Source organism: Lissotriton helveticus, chromosome 2_1, assembly GCF_964261635.1.
Source record: "Lissotriton helveticus chromosome 2_1, aLisHel1.1, whole genome shotgun sequence".
NCBI lineage: Eukaryota > Metazoa > Chordata > Amphibia > Caudata > Salamandridae > Lissotriton > Lissotriton helveticus.
The window spans coordinates 1382911749-1382937614 of NC_136059.1; the positions used below are offsets into that span (position 1 = coordinate 1382911749).

The window sequence follows — 25866 nt, forward strand, 5'->3', positions numbered from 1 at the left end:
GGTTCTACTGAACAAAATTAGGAGCATACAGGCATGACTTGATGTTATTAAATGCTATATATCTGATGCCATTTTAAAATGCAGCAATTTACAGGTCAGGAGTCATTTGGAAATGCAAAGCAGTCTGTTATGGATTTGTGTAATAAAGTACATAGAGAGAGACCTGTAGCAATTAACAAAGCTTGAGTGCTGAAAAATAGGGAAAAACTGGCTACAATTGAGTAATGGCTTCACCATATTAATCCTGCAACACCATCGGGGGCATGGCCTGGAAACATGGCCGACAGGACATGAGCCCCATGAGCCCCTGAGCTCCTGGCCAGCCCATTCACATAAACCTGCTACAACCTGCCTGCAAAATAAGGGACATTGACGTCCCAGAGCTGATAAGAGTTGTACTGGATATCAGGCGAAACCTGCTATCAAGCGCTTAAGTTTGCGTAAGTGGCATGACTTTCCCCGGGACCTGGATGTAGCCTGCACCACTCTGCAGGGCGACATCTAGCTGCCGGAGGAGACCGACCTTGCCAATGGTCTGCGAGATGGCAGAAAGCCCTGAAGATGCTCCACTCAGGCCCATGGCTGCCCTGGTGCCTGGCTTTTTGCGAGGAGGTGAGGTGAGTGGACCTAGCAGGGTGGAGCCACCTGTCAGAGTCAGCCAGGAGCACCGGTGCCGGTAGTGCGATCCTGCTCCCCCCTACACCACTCACGCAACTGACAGAGCACCTGGCGGGGAGGGGGCCCTGGGTGTGGGAGCTCCGAGTGCCTCAGAGGGTCTTGTGGGCCCAGAGCTGACTGTCATAAGGGAACCCTGAGAGTGGCAGGGCCATAGTCACTGAGTCGGCCTTCCCTCGCCCTGCTGCAGTGCGGCTCTTCGGGCTTGCCGCTGCTGGCTGCCAGTGCCCGCCGGCAAGGAGGGGGCCCAGGGAGAAAGATCCCCACAGAGAACCAGAGAGGCTGCAGGCCCAGTACAGTTTGCTGCAGGATGAACCTCTAGGGAATTGGGACCACAGTTTCTGAGGCAGTCCACCCTCCGGCGCGCTACGACTGAATCATCCATGCCGGCCTCCGGCACCAGGCGGTGATCCTGGAGTGCTTGCTGCAGTGCCCTAAGTAGAGGTGGGGTGCTTGGCATCCCCTGAGTGTGTCCCTCTGGATGGCACCTGGGAGCCTGCCCAAGCCTTCATCCTCAGTAGGGCATTTATGGACATGCCACTGGTGCACCCCTCAATTGTTCCTGGTGGTTGCCTTTGGACAACTGCCCTCAGTTCTTAAATCAACAGTCTGAGGGACCGGTGACTGGAATGTCTGCCAGGCCATTGTTGAGGACTGGTGTGGCCTGGCTCTTCTCGGGCCTTGCCTGTGCTACCCGGCGGACCACCTGGGAAGCATTCTTGGCAATACAGGGCCAGTCCTCTCCAGAGATGCTATCAGGGGATGAGGCACCTTCCTGGAGCTGTAACAGTCTGGGCCCCATGGGTGCGCTCAGGTCTAACAAGTGTCTTTCCGCAGTGCGGACGTTCAGGAATCCAGGGCCATGCTCTGCTCCACACTCGCCTCCATCAATTCAATCCATTTCTCGGCTGGAGCATTGGTGCACCGGCTGATGAAGTGACACTGCTGTGGGATCCCGGACGGTAAGGCGCAATCACAAAAGTGAAGTAGGAGCTAACAGCGCTAATGTGCCCCCCCCTATTAGTGCATGGTCTTCAAATCTTGACAGACCCAGTTGCTGTGGCTCGTCTGCTACCCTGTTTCGGTGACCCGAGGGGTAGAAACAGCCTGCTGCCCCTGGAGATTTTAGTGGCAGGAGTAGCCCTTCTCATCTGCAGCTCGGAGGTAAAGGGGACCGCCCCTCCAAGTTCATTATGGGTAGGACAAGCCAGCACACTCAAACCCAGCGAACACCATAACCCAATACACCACACAATGCCAGGCCACCCGAAGAATAACACGGCAGAGAGGACCGAGTGATTGGGGAACGCATCAGAGGATGACACACTGCCCTCCAGGGCTGAATTACTCACAGCGATTAAGGATTCCCTAACCCCACTTGAACGTAAGATAGAGACAGTGTAGGTTGATGTTAATCTTTTGCAGGCATACCTACAGATGTGGACAAAATCACGACTCCAAAAGGCAACATTGCATAATTGCAGGTGGAAGTGGTTGTCTTTAAACATCAAATGGCCAAGATGACCACTGTCACGAAGGAGTTGGAACGGCGAGCAGAGGATGTGGAGGACTGCTCCCGAGACAGCAATATTCGCTTCCAGGGTTTCCCTGAGAGAGCTCCACCGAAATGTTCCTAGAGGACTGGGTATGGACTGAACTCAAGCCGCTGGACCTATCTGACTTTTTCGTAGTGTAATGATCCACTTGTGCCACCACCACCACCACCTGGGGCTTCTCCAAGGGCCACTATACCCAGAATCCTTATCTATCCTGACAGGAACTGCATCCTTTAGCAGCCCATGAGCGATCAGCCCCAATCTTTGGCAGTAGAAAAATAACCATCTATCCAGACTACACTAAGCCAGTGAAGGGGCAAGGGGAGTGGAGATGACTGAATGGGAGAGTTGATGTTGGTACCTCTCGGGTAGCACAACAGTATGCCTGGCAAGTAACTTCAGGGGCTTGAGAGCTGTTGGGGATGAGTGTGAAGGGACTGACCATATTGTGTGCTGGTTGAAAGCCTAGCTCCATTGTGCTGCCCTCTGGGACACAGGAGTGTGTAGCCAAGAATAAAGGTGGGGTGTGGGGGAGCCCTGGTTGAGCATGCTCTGGAACGAATGGAACTAGTTATGAATCAATTGCATGAGAATGACTAGCTGGGAAGCTGACCGGTGAAGTAAGTTAACCAGTCCCTGTTGAATTGGCTGGAATGCTGTGCATGTGCTGGCACATGTATGGGGTGGGCATCCATAGTCAAATTGCTGAACTATGTTTGTAGGGGGTTCATTATGCATTTTATGAACTGTTTATACTTTTGCAGCAGTTAGCAGGGGCTCAGATATGACGGGGAGGAAAGAAGCTCGTACCCAATACCACGAACTCTGATTGGGGCTGATCTTAGAATCCTGACATGGAATGTCAGAGGATTAGAGACATACACCAAGAGGTACAGGGTACTCGCCTTCCTAAAATGACACAAAATCACAATAGCTTACTTACAGGAAACACATCTGGATGATGCAGGGGCTACATGTCTAGCCAAGTGAGGACAAGCGCTTCACTCCTCCTTCTCAACATACACCAGGGACACACTCATCTGGGTGGTGACTAGGGTACCGTTTTCCCTCATGTATATGGAGGATGATGTAGGTGGTGGCTTTGTCCTGATAAAGGGGGCGATTGGACAGGCGCGACTTGACCATACTGAACACCTATGCCCCAAACAACAATGACTCCACAATATTCAGAAACTATTCACACATGACTTTGACTAGCCCCTGATATAGCTAAGCAACTTCAACTGTATATATAGGACACCCCCCAGGGCGGATACCAAACTGTTAATGACGGCTGCACTTAGCGAGGTAATGCAAACCCTGGTGGTAGATGATATCTGGCAACTGAGCCCCCCTGCGCCGCAGGTATACACTTGTTACTCCACCACACGTAACACATACAGTGGACTGGATAGGATATTGGTGGCAGGATTTCCTCGCATGGAAGACATTGAGGTAAAACACATAGCATGTTTCCTTTCGGATTATTGCCAGGTCAGTTGTGCCTTGCAGTGGGCTTAACCCACGCAAGCAGCTAGGTCTTGGAGGATGCCATTTGAAAGTCAAATGGACTCTGTGAGGAGGGAGGCACTATTGTAAGCATTGTGAGATTACATAGAGGACAACTGGGTTATCACAACCAGCAGGGTTACTGAGTGGGAGACCCTCAAAGCAGTATTGAGGTGCAGGTGTACAGGCTTAACCTGCGTAGTGCTCCTGCAGCTCCAGGTGGAGCTAGGCAGGGCGGAAGCAGCGCTGGCCTCGCTGAAAGCTGGGAAGTAGTCGCACGCTGATGCAAGCTGTAGGGAGATGGCAGTGTGTGGAAGAATGGCAGAAATGTTGGACCCCCGGGATAAATATACACTAAAACAATTTAGACAGAGACTACACAGAAAAGGAGTCAAATCTGGTTGACTGCTCGCCTAGATCCTAGGTAGGAAACATCCATCAGCACTTGCAACACATCTGATGTCGACGGATGGTACCAGAGTAGCCACTATGGATGGGATAGTGTGCGTAATTGTGTAGCATTTACAAACACGTATACAATGCAGACACTGGCATAACTCTGACTCAATATATACCATTCTTAGAGAGCCTGGACCACCCTGACTTGCACCAACGGCAGTCAAGTCCCTAGATGCTCCGATAGTTTTAGAGGCACTTCGTAACTCGCTGAGTATGCTCCCACGGGCAATGGTGCTGGGAAGAGATTTCTTTCTGCCCAAGTTTTATTAGGCATTCTCGGCCACGGTTACTTAGGGTCTTCCGGAGGTCCTTCTGGAGGCTTGCAACAGAGACATGCTATTCTCATCCTTGAGGGAGGGAGAGATTTGTATGTTGCTTCAGCCGGGTGGCGACAAGACTGAACCCTCCGCTTACCAGCCGCTCACCAAGATTAATGCAGACACGAAGATACTCTACAAATTGCTCACCAACCAGCTGGTGCCCCACATGTCCCAACTGGTACAGGAAGAGCAGTGCAGGTTCATCCCTGGATGGGACACCAGTATGAACCTTAGACGTCCAGCCCACCTCCTCCATGAAGTGGAGGTATGTGGTGAGGAGTTGGCTCTAGTCGCCATTGACCTAGAAAAAGCCTTTGACATAGTGGACTCGGGCTACCTACTCGAAGTGGTGAGATTCATGGAATTTGGTCTTTATATTCGCGGTTGTGTCCAGCTGCTATACACTGATCCTAGCGCTCGAGTACACATGGATTCCAGCTGTGCGGACGTGTGGAACGGAGGACACAGCAAGACTGCCCTCTTTCACCACTCATATTCGTGCTAGAGATGGAACCCCTGGTAATATGGGCATGTCGGAAGCTGTGGGACCCGGGCATACGCCTGGGAGATACCCGTCACTTAGTATCATTGTAAGTGGTTGATGCACTCTTCCATCTCGCTTCCTCATGTGTAGCGCTGCAAATATTGTTGCAACTACTAGATGAGTTTGGAGACCTGTCCGGTCTATGGCTTAGCCAAAATAAATCTCTGCTATTACCTCTGGCCGCCCTGGTCGGTATGCCAATAGCTCATCACCTAGCCTGGGACTGTGCTGGAAGTTGGCACAATCTGATATGTGGGGATTCAGGTGGTACATACCGAGATGCAGCAACTACGCCTTAATATGCACAGGGTGCTTGATGCCATAAAGAGTAAGTGACTTTCTGGATCACATTGTTCCTTTCGCTGATGGGCAGACTAGCTGTTGCCAAAATGGTGTTATTGCCGAGATGTCTGTATACACTACAGAACTCACTCTGTCCCATACCCATGAAGGTATTTAAGCAACTGAACCCATCCGTATTTCACTTCAGAGGGTGGTTTGCCGCAGTAGGGTGGCGTTGACCACAATCGCCCAACGGTACAAAGAAGAGGGCCTGGAGGTGCAGAGGCATGACCTGTACTACTATGCTTCACATCTACAACACGTGGCCTGGTGGCTCGATGAGGGTGACAGTATCAAAAGGGTTGATGGCCCCAGATCAACTACCGAAAGCACTAATGGAAAGAGAGGGAGCTGCGAGGGACATGCCATACGTTGTTCACCAGACAGCGGCAAAGCTTTGTTAAAGCGGTCCTGAAGCGAGCCCCATTCCCCTGAGAACGTCCGGCTGGGCACTAGTGCGGGTGAGGCAAAACAATGGATAATATGTCCTTTCAACCTTGGAAAGACGGTGGTTGTGCCCTACTGGCAGACTTATATCCCGGTGAGATTGTTATTTCTTTCGAACAAGCCTGTGAGGACTTCGCACTCAGGCCCTGCCATTTCTTACACCATGCTGGACTAGCTGAGGTGGCCAAATTGACCTGGCCCACATACCCGGGTGCACCTCAATCCACTCATTCTCGGTCACATTACTGTCCTGTGGTGAGGACAACACTTGATTGCACTACTATTGAAAGCGATGAACGTGGATGCAGCGGGATACCCACTTCGGGCTCACGCGCCATGGGATGTTGACATAGACACCCCATTGGATGACAGGGTATGGACTGAAATCTGCAAATTAACTCATTCAGTATCTTGTAATGCCCGCTGTAAGCTGGCACACTACAATTTCCTACACAGAACCTATCTAACCACTAATGGCCTTCATTGCATATCTCCCACCTGATAGGACAGTTGACCATGCTGTAACACTAGTGGGTCGGACTTCCTGCACTTGGCATGGCAGCACAGGACTGTGCAGGACTTCTGGGCTCAGGTAATGATTAATCTAAAGAGGACCGCTAGCCTACAAATTGAATGCACACTGCTGAATTGTCTGCTGGGGTGTGTAAAGTGGACAAAGGGCCGTAAGATGGCCTACAAATGTATGCAGCTAGTGCTGGTATTGGACAGGCACAGTATTGCCATCATCTGGATGGATAGTGTACACCCGCAGTTGAACATTGGTATACAGATGTATAGGAGTGGTATCGAACAGAGGAGATGCACATGGAGATAAGTAAGCATGATGAAAAACTAGAAGAAGACCTTCTAAGGTTGAAGGGAGTTATGTGATACATTTCTAGATCCACATGCAGACACCGATTCCACAGATAGTGATGCCCCGGGTGAGAGCGCAAGTGATGACAAAACTCCAGGGAGTGATGGAATTTAGTTTTAGCACTATTAAGGTGATTTGTTCGCCAGATTTGAGTGCTGGAATGTACCTTTGGGTGCAAGAGATAAGCCGCCAGTGGGTTTGGTGGTTGAATGACTGCCTTCTCCAGTGCGATCTGCCATGTATTGTGTACAGTGCTCCACAAACAGCTGTATTCTGATCTTTAAAAGTGAGAAATAAAGGTTTAAAAAAGAAAACCTGCAACACCATCAAGCTCTTAAAAGCACATAGGAAAAGGTATCAGAAAAAAATAATAAATCATTCATTTACTTTAATATTAGTCTACAAGGAAGCAACATAATGCTCACTTCCTGTGTTTTAGCCTTCCAGGACCTCTGATGACAGAACATCATGCATAAGAGTAGCCCTTTGTACTTTGGTAGTGGGTGATGTCAGTAGAAGACATAGGGCCTGATTTAGGACTGGGCGGACGGATTACTCCGTTATAGTAGTGATGGATATCCAGTCTGCTGAAATATAAATCTTATTATTTCCTATGGGATTTATATTTTAGCAAATGGAATATCCGTCACCATTGTGACAGAGTAACCCATGTGCCGTGGTCTAACTCAGGTATAGAGTTTCTCCGTCTGGAGATGTTGGATGGAATTTCGATGGTTACAGGACACTGAAGTAGCTCAACACAATAGATTTAACGCTCTCTAAATCAGGGTTGGTGAACCCAATAGGTACCAAAATCAATTTGGGTTTCTGAATTACTAACAAATATGTGAATAATATCTGCACTTGAATACTTTTTCCTCATATGCATTTTGGGTATCCTAAAAATCTGACTGGATTTTATTTATTGGTGGTTCAACAAGCCCAGCACTACTCTCAATCAGATCTCTGTGAATCCTATTGGTTCACATATACTGAACCTCTGTCTTGCACTAATATGTAGTACGCAATTAGGAAAACTACACAGTTCTTTCGAGTGTATAGTGGGGGAGGGTTGCTGGGAAGAAGATTCTATGCCTTAAATACCTAAAATTGTGTAACTTTGCACAACATCTTGGGAATCGATGGTGACGTGGGAGGGTACTTTCTGTGAAAAGGATTACATTAGAGCTACCCGTGTATTGAAAGTTTTCAGTAAAATCATCTCCAGTTATTGAGCATGGGGCTAAAAAGTGTTGAAAGGGAGTACATTTTTTGTCTTTATCATGGTATTGTACAAGCAAATATAAAAAATGTGATTCATATTTATGAAATTATGTACAATGTTAATAGTCTCAACTCACAAGAGTAGCAGACCTTGAACCAGAGTTGCATTACTTCCAGCTGGCAACTCTTGGATAGAAAGCAGAATCAATTGACCTCTATCCCAGAGAGTGGATTGAACCTGTAGATAGAACCGTCAACTAGGTGGACAATAGGTTGCATAATATACCTGTGGATATGGGTTGACATGCTACGTACTATGGTGTCTTAGAAATTGAATTCCTGTAATTCGTATAAAATAACAAATTACTTTCAAATACATTTGAGATTCTCCACATGAGTGAGGGAAAAGAATATAAATCCATGCAGGTGATAGGTTAAATAAATACTGATGAGGCTTTGAAATATTTTCACAATTTTGAAGGAACTTATATTGCTCTCAAATCAGTTACTTTATTCCTGCTTGCAAGAGCCAGTCCATCTCACGTATCAATAGACAATGTTCTCGAAATATTATCTCTAGTTGAAAATTCATCAAAGCACAGTTCTTATGGGCATCTCCCTGTTATTTTAGATGCAGTGTATCTATCAGTCTGGTCAGATGTAACATATATATTAATTTGGTTAATTAACATTTTAGTGCTGAATCCAAGATGTTGGGCACATTCTTCTGAGCAAAATGTAATTCAAACAGGACAGAAAAACATTCCTCTAGCTGTAAGATATATAGATTAAGATATAATATCAATATAATTTCATTGTTCATAGCTTTTTGTGTGACATATAATATTTGATGCACTTATATTTCTTTCTAGTCTGACAGTTGCATTGGTCATTGTGCTTGTGATAATACAGACTACAATAGCCTCTGTCTTCTTCCTTCAACCAAAAATGTCACCTGAAGACAAGAAGAAACCATTAGCTCTCAACAACAGGTAAGTTCTTATGCATATCATTTTTTTTTACAAACAATGGCCGTCAGATTGGGGGTAAATGCCTCAATCTCCCTACCCACCCTTCTGGGACCAGGGAGACAATGTATATCTGGGTGGCAGAAGGCAGTATTAGTCCATGACATGAAAGGAAGTGAAAGGGGCGCTCCGACCATAAAATCAGTGAGGATGTGACATCCTGCCAGAGCTGGCAAATTTGAAACTGGGGAACCAGGTTCGAATCTTGGTGTCGGCTCAACAATCTATGATTCTGCACAAATCACATGATTTCCATGTGCCTAAAAAAATTAATGTGGCCTTGTGTGATGTAACTGGTGATGATGTACACAACTCTGATACCTTTCGGATTGAGTTTGCGCAATATAAAAATGCAAAAAAATAATAATCCCATAAGATCTATTGGAGTGGAGTAGCAGTCACTGCGAACCTCTTGTTTCCAACATCTGTCACTAAAAATTAAATATATATATATATATATATATATATATATATATATATATATATATATATATATATTCACTGAAAAAAACCATAGGTTATAGACCATATATAGTTAGGAATTAGCATTTAAAAAACCTTATTTTACTCACACAAAACCATTGAAATTCCATATATAGTTAGTTGCACTAAGTATATATCGCGCACCCGCAATCCACTGCTGATCATGTCACATATTACATCATTCATGACATGGTCAGTGACATCACTGATGACATCACTGATGACATCTCAAATGACATCACTGATGACGTCATCCAGTGACTGTGTGTTTCTGTAAAGTTTAAATATGTTTTACATATTGAAGAATGAGTAGATGTATAAGTGTCTGGACGAAGGATTTAGTAGGTGCATGACTGAATGTATGAGTGAGTGATTAAATGTGTCTCACTGAGTGCATGGGTTAGTGACTAAACTGTCTTAATTTGTGCATCATTATGTCTGTTGTTCTGTAAACTGCTGCATGTGTTGATCATTAGCTATACGAGAGGCTATATGTGTTATTAATTGGTTGCCCAAGTATTTCTATGGCAGATTGAGTTTGTGTGGGGGTGGCTGGAAGGTGTGTGACTCTATGCATAGATGTGTGAGCAGTTTATTCACTAGGTGTATGAGTTCAAGAGTGCATGTGGAAACAGCTACATGGGCAGTTGACTGTGTGCATGAGTGTATTGATGAGTGAATGGATATCTCAATGCTACATGTCATAGTAAGTACATATGTAAAACACAGTACATGTGAGAGTTGGCATATATAAATAACTGTGCATGAGAGCCACTGAATGAGTGAGTGGTTGTATCGATCATTGTGAACTTGTATCAGGGATTGTATAAGAGAGTAAATATGTGTTAGTATATGTTTCAATAAGTAAGGTGTGTTTAACTGTATAGTTGAAGAAATGGAGGTGAGATTGTTTCTTTGCATGACTGACTGGGTGTGTGAGTAACTCCATGGATGAGTGGCAGTGTGTGAGTGTCTGTATACACTGAGTGTATCTAAGGTTATATTAGAGTCTGAAGAGGTTTATCGTATTAGCACAAGAATGATGTCAAATGAGATGTCATCAGTGATGTCATCAGTGATGTCATTTGAGATGTCATCAGTGATGTCATCAGTGATGTCACTGACCATGTCATGAATGATGTAATATGTGACATGATCAGCAGTGGATTGCGGGTGCGCGATATATACTTAGTGCAACTAACTATATATGGAATTTCAATGGTTTTGTGTGAGTAAAATAAGGTTTTTTAAATGCTAATTCCTAACTATATATGGTCTATAACCTATGGTTTTTTCAGTGAATTTTCAAGGTTTTGTAAATGCTAATTCCTAACTATATATGGTCTATAACCTATGTTTTTTTCAGTGAATTTCAATGGTTTTTTAATAGCAAATATCATAAGCTGTCGAATGTCAAGTACGTGGTAAGTGAAAACATTTTCGTTTTTATGCACACTGATCTGCTTTGAATGGTGCCCCCCCCCCCTCATTTCTATTAGGAGTACTCTCTCTTTGCAGATAGTGAAAGGTAGTTAACGCAGGCCTTTGCCCCCGTTGTAATCCGTCGTGCCTGCTTCTCTCTCCATTTGATTGATTGTTATCCAAGTATTTACTGTTTTAGAATTAGTTCTCTTTGGTTCATTCTCTATTTACAAACAAACACAGAGTCGCAATACTCTGTTTAGTCTTTGCAGATAACGAAAAATCGTGTAAAAAAAAAGAAAAGGAATCGAGCAAAATCAGTAGGCCACTAATGGGATCTCTTTTTGACCTCGCTAAAATAGAAACATTAGGAACAACCCCTCATGACAAATACAAAACTAGTGAGATGAACTGAACTCCACACAATGATGGCTGCAAAACAGCTCGGCTCCGCCACCCACCCCGCCCAAAATAACGATAAAGAGCGGCTGCCATGATTGGTTGCGGAATGGCCACAACGGAGCTACGAAATGGTGGTGCTCTCATGCTAACCCCAGCTTCAGTCTGAAACATCCAGAAACACTGTAGACTACCAATTCGATCAGTTCCGGTAGCGCCCCAATGTAACCCGGTAGAGAAGAACTAGCCCTCCCCTCTTTGACTGATGGTTCTTGTTGCCTGTCCCTTCTGTTGTCATTTAACAGAACTATTTAGCCTGCTGAAAGGGGTTGTGTTTCGACCGCTGATTGGTGGAGACATTTTGACTATATTCTGGACCTGCGTTGTCGCGTAATGCGTCATATGACGCGCCGCGTTAGCACATCCGGAAGTCATCCGGGGCGCGCAGCGCGTAACGTAAGCATAACAAGTCATGTGACTTGTTAATAAAACTTTTCATTGGTTCATTTTACTTTTCTTATTCTAATGATGAAAGCCTTGGTCATATCACCTAAAAATTACGCTTTTAATTACTTCCGAACATTATTTTTTCTTAAATATATGTTATAATATTCCAGGCTAATGTACTTTCCCGGAAATTTTACAACTGTCCTGCAAGTAAAATATATTCTTTTTTCGAGAAAAAGAGCGTTTCTTCGTCCCATGACGGAGCCGTTGAGCAAAAGAGGGTCGACCTGCTGTCTTAGTCGCCGATACGCCTGAATATGAGATTCTTATCGATCACTTTATGTTGCAGGAATAGAAAACACAACAGCCCTTGACCATTTATCTTTACTGCGTTCCTTCGTATTATACCTTTTACCCTTCATGTAATTGGTCTGCTTTATTTCACTTGCCTTTTAATGATTCTAAAACAGTGACTATTATTAAAAACTTTACCAATGTATATACTACTACCATGTTTTCTTTTAAAAACCTTTATTGTGAAAATTTCATTATACAAATACGAGCCTATAACCACGTGGGCCTGCCACGGAGCAAACTGTAATCGTATATGATGAATAGACATTTACACTGTAGAGGAACGTAACGGGCGGGCCATTAGGTTGCAAGAACTAAGGTGTCTAACAGTTACGGAATCGGTGGACGTACATTTTATAATTAAAATACGACAGGGCCAGTTACAATAAAATTATCTAGATATACATTTGCGGGCAAGTACCATGGGTGACGTTAATTCGAACTTTCAACAGTACAGTAATCAATAACACATCAGAACTTAATATCAATAGGGATGTCGAAATATTCAATCAATTCTCGTCCCCGCCCGCCATGTGCTTCAAAACTGCATACGTATCTCGTGATTTCAAGGTTCTGCAACCAGTACACAACAAGGAGTTACGAGTCCCATTTATTCCGGCGCCATTTTGGGCGAGGACGGGCAGGTCCAGGATATAGTCAAAATGTCTCTACCAACCATCGACTATGATGATGTTCATATGCTGTATTTATTAGAGTAACACTCATCTGTCCACATGAAATTAATTTACCACAATCTAAACATGTCATTTTAATCTTTCCAAAGTTCTTCTAAATATTTGGGACCGTTTCCCTTGCCTCTGAAGCTCTCAGTGCCACTTCTTTGATGAATGTACTAGCAGGTCAAGGGTTCTCCTCCAAATCTCTCTTTTATGCAGCACTATAATTAATTGGTGCCACCTCTCCATATGACGATGCATGGTATAGTTACCACAACTATATTTTTTTTCGGTTCCTCTGGAGAGTTCATCGTGGCAGATGAAGCGTGTAACGTACCGGGCATTTACCTTTTTTTGCATGTACAGGAAAGGAAAAAAAAATCGAGCGTCCAAGTTCTAAGGTGTCCCAGGGCCATTTTAGTGGACCAGGCCCAAATCCAAAGAACAGGCCGCCATTTTGAGAGTCCTCTTGCAGCCGCCTGTCGCTGTAGCATCAAGAGCAGCCGAAACTCAGCTGAATGGCAACTGAAACGGTAAATGGGCGCCCCACTACATTTCAGCATTGTAGGATGACCACACCAGTACAGCAACTTGCTAGACATCACCTCGGTGCCATCCGGATCTCGGCGCCCCACTGCAGATGAAGTGCCTCTCAACTATGAAACCACCACGGTGACATCCGGATCTTGGCGCGTTGTGCTGCCTTCGGCCTATTCGCACATCGGTCCGCTACTGACGCCATCTCACAGGCTAATAGGGTGACCCACGCCGTGTTTCAGCATTGTAGGATAACCACACCAACTTGCTAGACATCACCTCGGTGCCATCCGAATCTTGGCATCTCAACGCCTAGTGGTATCTTCCATACAGAAAATATTGTTACGCTGCCTTTGGCCCCATTCGCACATCAGTCCGCAACTTAGACATCACCTCGGTGCCATCCGGATCTTGGCATCTCAGCGCCTTGTGGTGTCAGTCAGAAAATATTGTTGCGCTGCCTTTGGCCCCATTCGCACATCAGTCCGCTACTGACACCATCTCACAGGCCAATAGGGCGCCCCACGCCGACTTTTACCATTGTACGATGGCCACACCAGTGGCACAACTTGCTAGACATCACCTCGGTGCCATCCGAATCTTGGCATCTCAACGCCTAGTGGTATCTTCCATACAGAAAATCTTGTTACGCTACCTTTGGCCCCATTCGCACATCGGTCCGCAACTTAGACATCACCTCGGTGCCATCCGGATCTTGGCATCTCAGCGCCTTGTGGTGTATTCTCTTCAGAAAATATTGTTGAGCTGCCTTTGGCCCCATTCGCACATCGGTCCGCAACTTAGACATCACCTCGGTGCCATCCGGATCTTGGCATCTCAGCGCCTTGTGGTGTCTTCTACTCCGAAAATATTGTAGAAAATATTGTTGCGCTGCCTTTGGCCCCATTCACACATCAGTCCGCTACTGACAGCATCTCACAGGCCAACAGGGCGCCCCACGCCGACTTTTACCATTGTACGATGGCCACACCAGTGCCACAACTTGCTAGACACCACCTCGGTGCCATCCGGATCTTGGCATCTCAGCGCCTTGTGGTGTCTTCAAATCAGAAAATATTGTTGCGCTGCCTTTGGCCCCATTCGCACATCGGTCCGCTACTGACGCCATCTCACAGGCCAACGGGGCGCCCCACGCCGACTTTCAACATTGTAGGATGGCCACAGAAGTGCGACAACTTACTAGACACCACCTCGGTGCCATCCGGATCTTGGCGCGTTGTGCTGCCTTCGGCCTATTCGCACATCGGTCCGCTACTGACGCAAACTCACAGGCCAACGGGGCGCCCCACGCCGACTTTCAGCATTGTAGGATGGCCACACCAGTGCGGCAACTTGCTACACACCACCTCGGTGCCATCCGGATCTTGGAATCTCAGCGCCTAGTGGTGTCTTCTATTCCGAAAATATTGTTGCGCTGCCTTCGGCCCCATTCACACATCGGTCCGCTACTGACGCCATCTCACAGTCCAACGGGGCACCCCACGCCGACTTTCAGCATTGTAGGATGGCCACACCAGTGCGGCAACTTACTAGACACCACCTCGGTGCCATCCGGATCTTGGCGCGTTGTGCTGCCTTCGGCCTATTCGCACATCGGTCCGCTACTGACGCAAACTCACAGGCCAACGGGGCGCCCCACGCCGACTTTCAGCATTGTTGGATGGCCACACCAGTGCGGCAACTTACTAGACACCACCTCGGTGCCATCCGGATCTTGGCGCGTTGTGCTGCCTTCGGCCTATTCGCACATCGGTCCGCTACTGACGCAAACTCACAGGCCAACGGGGCACCCCACGCCGACTTTCAGCATTGTAGGATGGCCACACCAGTGCTGCAACTTGCTGGACACCACCTCGGTGCCATCCGGATCTTGGCGCGTTGTGTTGCCTTCGGCCTATTCGCACATCGGTCCGCTACTGACGCCGCCTCACGTGCCAACGTATTTTCTCCGCATTTTACACCCTATGCCGCATAACAGGTCATGTGACTTGTTTATAAAACTTTTCATTGGTTCATTTTACTTTTGGTTTCCTAATGATGGAAGGCTTGATCATGTGACCTAAAAACAACACTTTTCATTGGATGAAAACTTTTTTTTTTTCCCAAACGATGAAAGCCCCACCTTGTTTCTGGATGTTTCAGACTGAAGCTGGCGTCAGCATGAGAGCACCACCATCTCGTAGCTCAGTCGTGGTCATTCCGCGAGCAATCATGGCAGCCGCTCCCCACCAGAAGCCTGCAGGAGTCGGAGCCCCCAAAACTTTTGATGAATTCTCAAGGCGGAGGGGACGCTTTCGAGAATGGGGTCCAAGACCTAGCAGACAAGCGTCCGATTTCCAAGGTGTCCCAGGGCCATTTCAGTGGACCAGGCCCAAAAAGGAAACAGCCTGCCGCCATTTTGAGAGTCCTGTGACAGCCGCCTATCGCTGCACCGCAAGAGTGGGCGCAACTCAGCTGAATTGCGGCTTTTGACACAGTGGACCAAAAACGGACGGAATGGCAACTGAAACGGTAAAGGGGCGCCCCACTACAACAGATGACACTCCACCTGGAGAGGCCCGTTCACGCCGCCTCCCCCGGGGCGCCCCACGCCATTATTCGGAGCAGCATTGTAGGATACCAAAACCAGTGCGGCAACTTACTGGACATCACCTTGGTGCCATCGTTCTGCTGCCTTGGAACTATTCGCACAACAGTTTGCTACTGATGACCCACCCCCCGCGACGCCCCACGCCGTTATTTGCTGGGTGGCAACTTACTAGACATCACTTTCGTGTCATCTAGATTTCGGCGCGTTCTGCTGCCTTGGAACTATTCGCACAACAGTTTGCTACTGATGACCCACCCCCCGCGACGCCCCACGCCGGAAATCTGGACGTTGTGCTGCGTTGGGACTATTCGCACAGCCGACCGCTACTTCGTTGTTTTTCCCTAAAAATGTTTATATGTTATTACTAGTTTTGTTTTCTTGTATATATTTATAAATTATTAAAGTTTTATAATCTTACTACTTTGTCGGAGTGCTATATATTTTTAATGTGACACATAATTGTAAAAACTTTGATGTACAAAGAGTCATCCCTGGAATCTTCCGCTTCAGGCTCGGTCCCCTCCCCAATCACAATACAGGATGGTTTTCAGATAATAGCAACGCTTCTGCTGTGACGGATCTCATCGAGTGTGGGCCTTGATCTACTATAACTCCTTTGAAGAGGGGTGATTCTTTACAGCTGTGGCCATAAACTACATCTGCAGGGCTAGCTGATACCCTAGGACCAGCCTGGACAATCGGACACAGAGGAAAAGGAGTGTCAGAGGGTGCGGTAGTGAATAGGGCGAAAGGGAGGTGTCGGGCGGGCACAGGGTGTGATTCTCAGGGAAGAGCAGCGCAGATGGGGGGAGGTTTATTACCCATGCATAAGACAGAGAGCGGGGGTGACCACTGCCTGGGGGAGATGCTTGCGAGGGTGGGGAGCCATGCTAAGGATCGACAGCGTGCACAGAGTGGGTCTGGTCAAGGCATCTAAAATGGCTGCCGTGCACGACAAAAGTGTGGCATTTGAAAAAAGACAAGATGGCGCAGACAATGTTTTTCAACACTTCCTGATTTCCTTCGAATCGAACGTTAACAGACGTTGGGGCATATTACCAAAGTTAAGCGATATTTATCCCTAACGATGCTTAGCAACGATTTTTTTACCGTCAGAAATTATCGCAGATAAACCTTGCTATTATCAAGGTTTATCGGAAATACGATAAAAAACGACCGCAATGCATTAATATCGCTGAAAACTCAGCGATATTCATGCATTACCGAGCTAATGCTCTTAGCCATGTTATCCACCTCCCATTGGATAACATGGCTAAGAACTGCTCAGGGCAGGTGGTAGCTTTTGGAGATATTCGCGCTTATCTCGAATATTTCCAAAAGTTGATAATAGGAGATAGCGATGTTAGCGACTGTTTCCAGTCGCTAACATCTTGGCATGCCCACTTTGCATGTCATTAGTGATAAATATCACTCACATGCAAAGTGGGGCCCAAGATGGTCGCTATATTCTACTAGCCGTCGCTAACTGGTGTTAGCAACAGCTAGGTAATACACATATAATTTTATCTCCGCGAAGCGGAGCGCTGTTACAGATATATATCTTGTTTCTGAACGTTAATTTCTCAAAATGCACTGAAGCACATATATTGAGACCTAGCAAAGGCACATCGGGCTACCAGTCCCTACAATTTTGCCAAGTTTTGTGCAAATCCATTCAGCTGTTCGATCCTACCGAGAGACAAGATGGCGGCCGCTACGGACTGTTTGGAATGTTTACAGACACCGGAGAGCCAATCAGCTTCGCTTCGCAAAGCTCCGTAACGCGAAAAGTACGCGAAGCGGTGCGCTGTTACAGATATATATCTTTTTTTGAACGTTAATTTCTCAAAATCCACTGGAGCACATATATTGAGATCTAGCAAAGGCACATCGGGCTACCAGTCCCTACAATTTTGCCAAGTTTCGTGCAAATCCATTCAGCTGTTCGATTATTATTATTTTTATTTTTTTTTGCCCCGCGGGGCCCTTTTAAAACCTCCACATCAAACCTAGGGGGTGAGCGACAATGTACTATGCCCCCTTATGGTCATTTGCCCCTTCGCTTTGGCCTCCTCTTGTCTCTCGATCCTACCGAGAGAAAAGATGGCGGCCGCTACGGACTGTTTGGAATGTTGACAGACGCCGGAGAACCAATCAGCTTCGCTTCACAAAGCTCCGTTGCGCGTAAAGTACGCGTCCTGGGACGCTGCCAGGTCCGCTGTTACAGATATATATCTTTTTTTAAACGTTAATTTCTCAAAATCCACTGGAGCACATATATTGAGACCTACAAAAGGCACATCGGGCTACCAGTCCCTACAATTTTGCCAAGTTTCGTGCAAATCCATTCAGCCGTTCGGGCTAAAAGTGAGGCCAACCGTCCTATGGAAAACTCAATGTTAAAAACACGTTTTGGGACCCCCCTTTTTTCTCGGCCCCCCCTTGACGAACCCCCCCCAAATTTTCAAGGGCTGCTCAGAAACAAAATGTGCCATTTTCCTGAAAATTTCAGCCAATTCCGTCCACAAACGCCAAAGTTATTAGACATAGAATTTTCAAAAATCCCATAGAGAAAAAATCCTAACTATATATACCTACTGGCGACCGCCAGTAGGTAATATATATATATATATATATATATATAAAGAAACCACTTCACCACTTCCCTAGAAAAGAAAGAGCGGAAGCCAGAGGGGGATCCTTTGGAGGTTCTTTAATACACAGATGCACAGGTTGATGGCGGCAAATGCATTTCGGCGAGTCTATTGCCTTCTTCAGTGCCCTGCACCAACTGAAAGTCTCACAGTAATTTCCCACAATTCTGCTTCGCTAAATGATGCGGGCGGCACCGGACTCCTCCCCTAGTTGAGTAAACTCACCTGTTGGAGGTCATGTGAGCATGAATGAACTCCAACTCCCAGCATGCAACATGTTCATGCTGCTGGGCCGGTGGTATGGGGGGCAAATGAGTGATAGTAACAGTTCCAATGTCTTTTGCAGAATGGGATGATTCAACTCCTTTAATGCACCAGAGTCCCAAAGTGCCTCCTCGGGTCCCCTCGGACCGCTGCAGCCAAGCAAACAGGAAAATCCATGTGCGGGGACAGCCGTATAGCCACACAACGTCCTGACGGGGGTAAGATACCACCCACCGCACTTCTCTCCCTCTATTGCTTCGGCGGACACCGGACTTCTCGATCCCTCGAGACAATGACTCACTGCAAGCAGTGCGTTGCCAGTCTTGTCCGGATCACTTTCACAGCAGGGCCATCCGTACCACGCTCCTGGCTTTGCCCGGAATATATGATGAAACTACTTCCCTAGAAAAGAAAGAGCGGCCAGAGGGGGGATCCTTTGGAGGTCCTTTAATACACAGATGCACAGGTTGATGTAGGCAAATGCATTTCGGCGAGTCTATATATATATATATATATATATATATATATATATATATATATATTTATATAGGACCACGTTTTAATAGGAAAGGCATTTTTCTGTTTTTCTGTTTGCTTATAACTTTGCTTACAAATATTCATGAAACTTTCCAAAAAAGAGTCTCATCCATGTCAGCTCCTTTAAGGAAAGTTTCAGGGTGATCCTTCAAATGGAAGCCGAGAGAAAGGAGGAGGGTACATAATATGAGTTTTCACCATTAATTTTTCCATAGGAAAATTGAATAGGGATCCCACAAAATCTGCTTAACGGAATTTTACCAAATGTTGGAGAAAGTTAGATCTCGGTCCAAAATGTGTGCTTTTTGTGATTTGGTGTAAATTCGTTCAGTAATTTTAGAGAAATTACGTTTTAAAAAATAAGATATTTCACACAGCCGAGGATCCGCAGAGTCAACAGATTGCTAGATAATTTCTGATTGGCTGCCACAATATCAAGAAAGGTGTGGCAGCACCCATTTAGCACCCAATTTAGGATTCAACAACTCTGTCCCCTGTCTTGAGAATACGTGTAAACAAGCATTGGCATTGCCAATAGGTCTCGCCTTTGGGACCTTATAAGTGTGTACCCATGCAGCACATTATCCTGGGTGCTACAACATCTACTGTTACTTCAGGTGCAACTGGTGAAAAGCCACACTACCAAGGTCGGGCTTTAATGCTATTCAATGAACTGGGACATTTTATGCCAGCCCTGGATCCAGCAGTTGTATTATTAGTGGGGGGCGATTTCAATTGCCAGTTCGAGTCTCTTGTTGACCCAACTTCAGATGGGCCTACAGAGGAGGACCAGTATTGGTCGATACCCGATCCACAGATTCCACCAGTTTAAGCATGGTCGCCGCTGGTCTTGCAACTAAACTCCTTTACCCTGTCACTATCACTGAGGGCATGTAATGGGAGGACCAAATCGGATAGACCGGGCCAGTTTATGTTCAATAGAGAGGGCCAGAACTCGCTGCTTGATTATATCCTGGTTGAGACTAGAACTTGGGACAGGGTGCTCGACTTCCCGGTCCATCAGAGGCTAGATAGCGATCACAATGCACTAGTTATGACTATGAAAGCAGGGAGTCTGGGCCTATCTAACCCCCTATCAGCGACTAATAGGGAGCAAAATACTCTAATACTCTCGAACAACAGGCGGAGATTGAGGTGGTGCCATATTCAGGAATCTCAATTTAAACTGGCCAATATATAACCAGGCTCTACCACTATTAATTTAAATGGTTGATTTCCAGTTAGGGGAACAGGACAGGCCCCTAAAAATTCATAAGCAACTAATAACAAAACTCCTCGATGCATTTTACCCGGTGGGAAAGCCAAGGGCAAACTATGATTATAAGCATCCCTGGTTCAATGCAAGTTGTTGCAAAGCCAAACTGAACCAGTTAAAAGCAGTGAAGGCAAAGGACAGGACAGCAACTAAGCAGTGTAGGGCTAAGTATGAGTTGACTACTGAAACAGAAAAGAAAAACTGGGAAGCAGAAAAGTGGGATGACCTTAGGACTGACCTTAATGATAAAGATTTGAAGACATTTTGGGCAATAGTAAGTTCGGTGGGAAGGGAAGTGCGACCCGCCCTAGAACCAAACATAGCATCTGCAGTTTGGGAAGCACTTTTTGGGGCACTATATGATGGTTCCATCGAAGTGGGTAATCCTGCCGTCTACCCAAAGCCCTCCCATGAGAATCGATTGGAGGGTGCTTGGGAGATAACATTGGGTGAAGTAGAACGTGCTATTGATAAATTGCAACCCAATAAAGCACCAGGTCTAGATAAGCTACCTGGGGATCTCTATTGGACAGAACCAAAAATGTGGGCCCCATATCTGTGTGCCCCCTTTAATGCCATCTTAAAGGGCATGGATCCCCCCGGATACCTGGCGTGGGACAGAGATAGTCCCCATCTACAAAAAAGGTTGCCCTCTCCTGCCCTCAAACTATAGGCCTATCAGCCTAATAGATACTTCCCAGAAACTTATGGGACGGGTCGTCTTGGATAGAATACAGGGCTGGATAGAGGAGATGGAGATACTAAGTCCTTATCAGGCAGGCTTCAGGTCGAGTACATCAACCGTCGACCAGTTATTTAGACTTCAGGTGCTTTACTGGAAGACGGTGAGTATAGAGAGTGGTAGCCTCTTTCTCATTTTCGTCGACCTGAAGTCCGCCTTTGACTTAGTTCCCAGGGAAAAACTATGGAGAGTATTGTGCGACTTTGGGATCCCACCTTACCTTTTGGACATGCTAGTGAGGCTACATACGGGGACTTATGCTCAAGTAAGTTGTGTAAAACACGGGGAACTCTCTGGGTGCTTCCCTGTCAAAAAGGGAGTTCCCCAGGGGTGTGTCCTTGCCCCTACTCTATTCTGCCTTTATATATTAGATAATTCCCTCACGATTTTGGGTGATTTTAATTTTCATTTTGTCACACCAGATAATCCCGACACTGTCATTTTCCTAGCAGACATGATCACTTTTGGTCTTTACTCCCAGGTTAATTCCCCCACGCATGAAGGAGGCCATACCTTGGATGGCATCTTCACTAATGCAGCGGGCCTGCAAGTCACCCAAATACTTCCCCTTACCTGGTCTGATCACCATCTTATTCTGGCATCTTTGTCAGTGCAGGATTCTCCTATTGGCAAATCATGCATTAACCCCCGCCAACCCTACCTGGCATGGGACGATATAGATACTTCTAGGCTGGAGACAACTCTTACTGATTCCACTCCGCTGCTATCCACTGATCCCAATATTGCTATCTCCCAATTTTACGACTGGGTAAGTTCCGCGGCCACAGAACTGGTTCAGATCAAACAACGGTCACGTAATAGATCCGTCCCGTCGGCCCCATGGTACTCAGAGGAGCTACGTACCCATAAGCAACAGTGTAGGAACAGAGAGAGGCATTGGCGGAAAGATTACACAGACGAAGCCAAATCCAAGTATAAAGATGCAGTGGCAAAATACAAAATTTTAATCGGTGAGGCAAAGAAAAAATACTATTGTGAAAGAATAGATTTAGCTAAAAATTCTAATAAATTATTATACGAAACCACCAAACAGCTAGCTGGTTTTTCCACCGATTTGACCCCTCCCCCCTCCCAATCTCTTTGCGACGACCTATCGAACTTTTTTTTTAGTAAAGTCGAGGACATCTATCGGGCCTTCGCAAATAATGTAACCAACTTGCCGAATCCTCCTATTTTCCGTCAAGGCCCCACCTTTCAGCAGTTCATAGAAGCATCCCACCTACAGGTACGGAACATCATATCATCTATTAAATCCGGCTCTGCTACAGACCCATGTCCTTTGAAAGTCCTACGCCCAATTATTTTATTTTATTTTTTTTATTTTTTTTTTTTTAATTATTTTTATTGTTGCATCAGGCGGAACATGGGTGCAGGAGACAAAAACAATTCGGGGGAGCGTCAACATTCCGCTCTTCCCGATAATCTGCAACTTTTCAATGTCAGGTACATAGCTTTCATCATGACGAACTTGTTTTTTATTTTCACCCCAAACTCCCTCCCCCCCCTCCTTAACTCCTGAGAAAGTCAGCAACTGAGAAGCCTCTATCAAAAGCCCCTCTTCCCGCCCTCCCACTCCCCTCCCTCTTCTGCAGCATACCCCCCTTTTCCGCCACCCCCCTCGCCCCCGAGTCTCTCTCATCCTCTAAGTCTTGACACAGTATATAGGCAATTCAACGACCCAAACCCTCCAGAAACAACTATGTTGGATTCAGTGACAAACGTGCCTCCCCGGCTGTCTCCCCTGCCACCCGCCCATTCTCCCCGGACAGTCCTACTCCAGTCCATGGTAGCGCCTCCACTTAGTCCATATTTTTCGAAATTTCCGAGGGCACCCTCTAGCTTTGTAGGTCACTCTTTCGGCCGCCATATACATATCTAAACCCCTCCTCCATTCATCCAGGTTGGGTTTCCCAGGCGCCCCCCACATTCGTGCTATGTCTCTTTTTGCTACTACCAAAGCCAGCAGCAGGAAAATGAGCAGGTATCGTGTGATGTCTACTTCCGTCGACATGCCCAAAAGCGCCAGTTTGGGATCCCTAGGAATCTCCACCTCCAATATCATACTCAGTTCCCTGAATACCTCACCCCAATATTCCTGTATCACTGTGCAGCCCCAGATGATGTGGAAGAAATCGCCTGTCTGACGCTGGCATCGTATGCAAGAGGTGTCGGTCACCCTCCCCATCCGGGCAAGCCTCACTCTATCGAAGTAGGCCCTGTGAAGGATCTTAAACTGTATGAGGCGAAGCCTCGATTTTATGGCCACTTCCCTCGGGTGCATGAGTGCTAGTTCCCAATCCAGGTCCTCCATCGTGCCCACATCTGCCTCCCACCTCTCCCTGAGTGTCCGCAAGTCTCCCAACATATTATTTGTCAGTGTTTTGTATGTCAGAGATATTGCCCCCCTCTGTATCTGCTCCTGTAGTAATCGGCCCTCAAGTGGTGCAAACTGGGGTATGTCTGTGAGCGATATGTGCTGAGCTCCCCAAGCATGTCTCAACTGCAAGTATTTATAGTATTGGGTGTTCTGGAGGCCAAAGTCCTGCTGTAGCGCCTGGAAGGTTTTAAGTTCCCCCTTTGCTATGACATCTCCCACCGTGGAGATGCCAATGTCATCCCACCTGTGGAATCCCTTCAGTTTATGTAGCTCTGTCAGCCACCTACACGACCATAGGGGTGTCTGTCGGGTGAGCCTTTCATGCCAGCCCATTCTAATTGTCGCTCTGCGCCACGCCGTCAGGGTGATCTTCGTCGCTGGTAGGAGCTGGCGGCCCCCTTTCCCACCATACAAGAAGTGTAATACCGTCTTGTTGCCCCATTTGGATCTCTCTAAAGCATAAGTGGGATGGTCAGCCGGGGCGTGTAACCAAGCATTGATCGGGGCAAGGTGTTCTGCCCAGTAATAGGCCTCCAGATTAGGCAGCGAGATACCCCCACTGTATTGGTGGCGCTGCAGGGTCGTGAGTGCCACCCGGGACTGCTTCCCCAGCCACAAGAAAGAGCGAAGATCAGCATGGATTGTCCGCAGTGTCGCTTCTGGTAAGGGATAGTACTCATTTTGCAGGGCGTATAAAAACTTTGGTAACAGGATCATTTTATACAGGGCGGCTCTGCCCAACATGGTGAGCGGTAGCGGTCTCCATCTATCCATCTCCGCCTTCGCTGCCACCACTACCCTATTTACGTTGTCTGCGTATGAGCGCCGCCTATCCCTGGTGATAAACACCCCCAAATACCGGAAGCCTTCCGTAGTGTGAATGAGCAACTCAGGCAGGCACTCCCCCCGCAGCTCACCTTGCGGGTCGTAGAGAATCGACTTATGCCAATTTATAGTGTGTCCGGCCACTGCCCCAAATTCGCCCAGTTCCTTGAAGAGGGCCGGGATCGTCCTAGCCGGATCCGTCACATATAGCAGCACGTCATCGGCGTACAGGGAGATCTTCTCCTGGTCAGTTGCCGAGGCCCCCCAGTGAAAGCCGGTTACCTCCTGATTGAGCCGGATACGGATCGCCAGGATCTCAATCGTAAGGGTAAAGAGGAGTGGGGACAGCGGGCACCCCTGACGTGTCCCCCGCTCTATCGCGAATTCTCTCGACATTCGCCCATTAATCCGCACTCTCGCCCTCGGGTTCGAGTAAAGAAGACTCACCCACTGTCGGAACTTGGGTCCAAACCCAAAACGCTCAAGCGTTCCCATCAGGAAGGGCCAGTGGACCGCATCGAATGCCTTCTCCGCGTCCAGTGAGAGGAACCAGTGTGGCTCCCTTTTGTCACAGACTTCCTGGAGCCAGTTATGTGTGCGCCGCAGGTTAAGTTTAGTGGCCCTGTCCGGCAGGAACCCGGACTGGTCCGGGTGCACTAGGTCCGCTATGACCTGTCGGAGTCGTCGTGCCAAGATGGTGGCGAGGATTTTATTCTCACTGTTCAGAAGGGAAATAGGGCGATATGAAGAACAGTCCTCCCTGGGCTTGCCCTCCTTATGGATCGGGATTATGGTGGCCAGGGCCAGGTCCGGCGGGAGACCTCCGGAGTCAAACGCCCCCACATAAAGTGATTTCAAATGACGTGCCAGGAGGTCCCCCGTCCCTTTGAAAAACTCCGCCGGGAAGCCGTTAGGTCCCGGGGTTTTTCCTGGTTTCAGGACTGCCACTGCCTCCGTAATTTCTTCCAGGGATAGGTCGGCGTCCAGAGCCTCACTATTTTCGGGGGTCAACTGCGGCACTTCCATACTACCCAGGAACGACTTTACCACCTCGCAATCTCCGAGGTCCCTAGCCTTGTAGAATTCTTCAAAATAGGTCACAAAGGCCTCTGCTATCGCGACATCTGTTGATGCTCGTGCCGAACCCGGGAGCCCAATCCAATCAACCCATCTGGCCGCTTGCTCCCGCCTGCTCAGCCATGCCATGAGTTTCCCGGATTTGTCGCCTACATCATATATGCGATGAAGGGTGGCCAGCG

General features: G+C 47.1%; 1 protein-coding gene across 1 annotated transcript in view; it reads left to right on the forward strand.

The window, feature by feature from the left end:
- The window catches only part of LOC144818669 (stimulated by retinoic acid gene 6 protein-like), a 651836-nt gene that overhangs the window by 507824 nt on the left and 118146 nt on the right, over positions 1–25866 (forward strand). The window contains exon 15 of the mRNA XM_078676317.1: positions 8826–8945. Coding sequence (XP_078532443.1) covers positions 8826–8945 — 120 coding nt within the window. The remainder of the gene's footprint in view (positions 1–8825; positions 8946–25866) is intronic.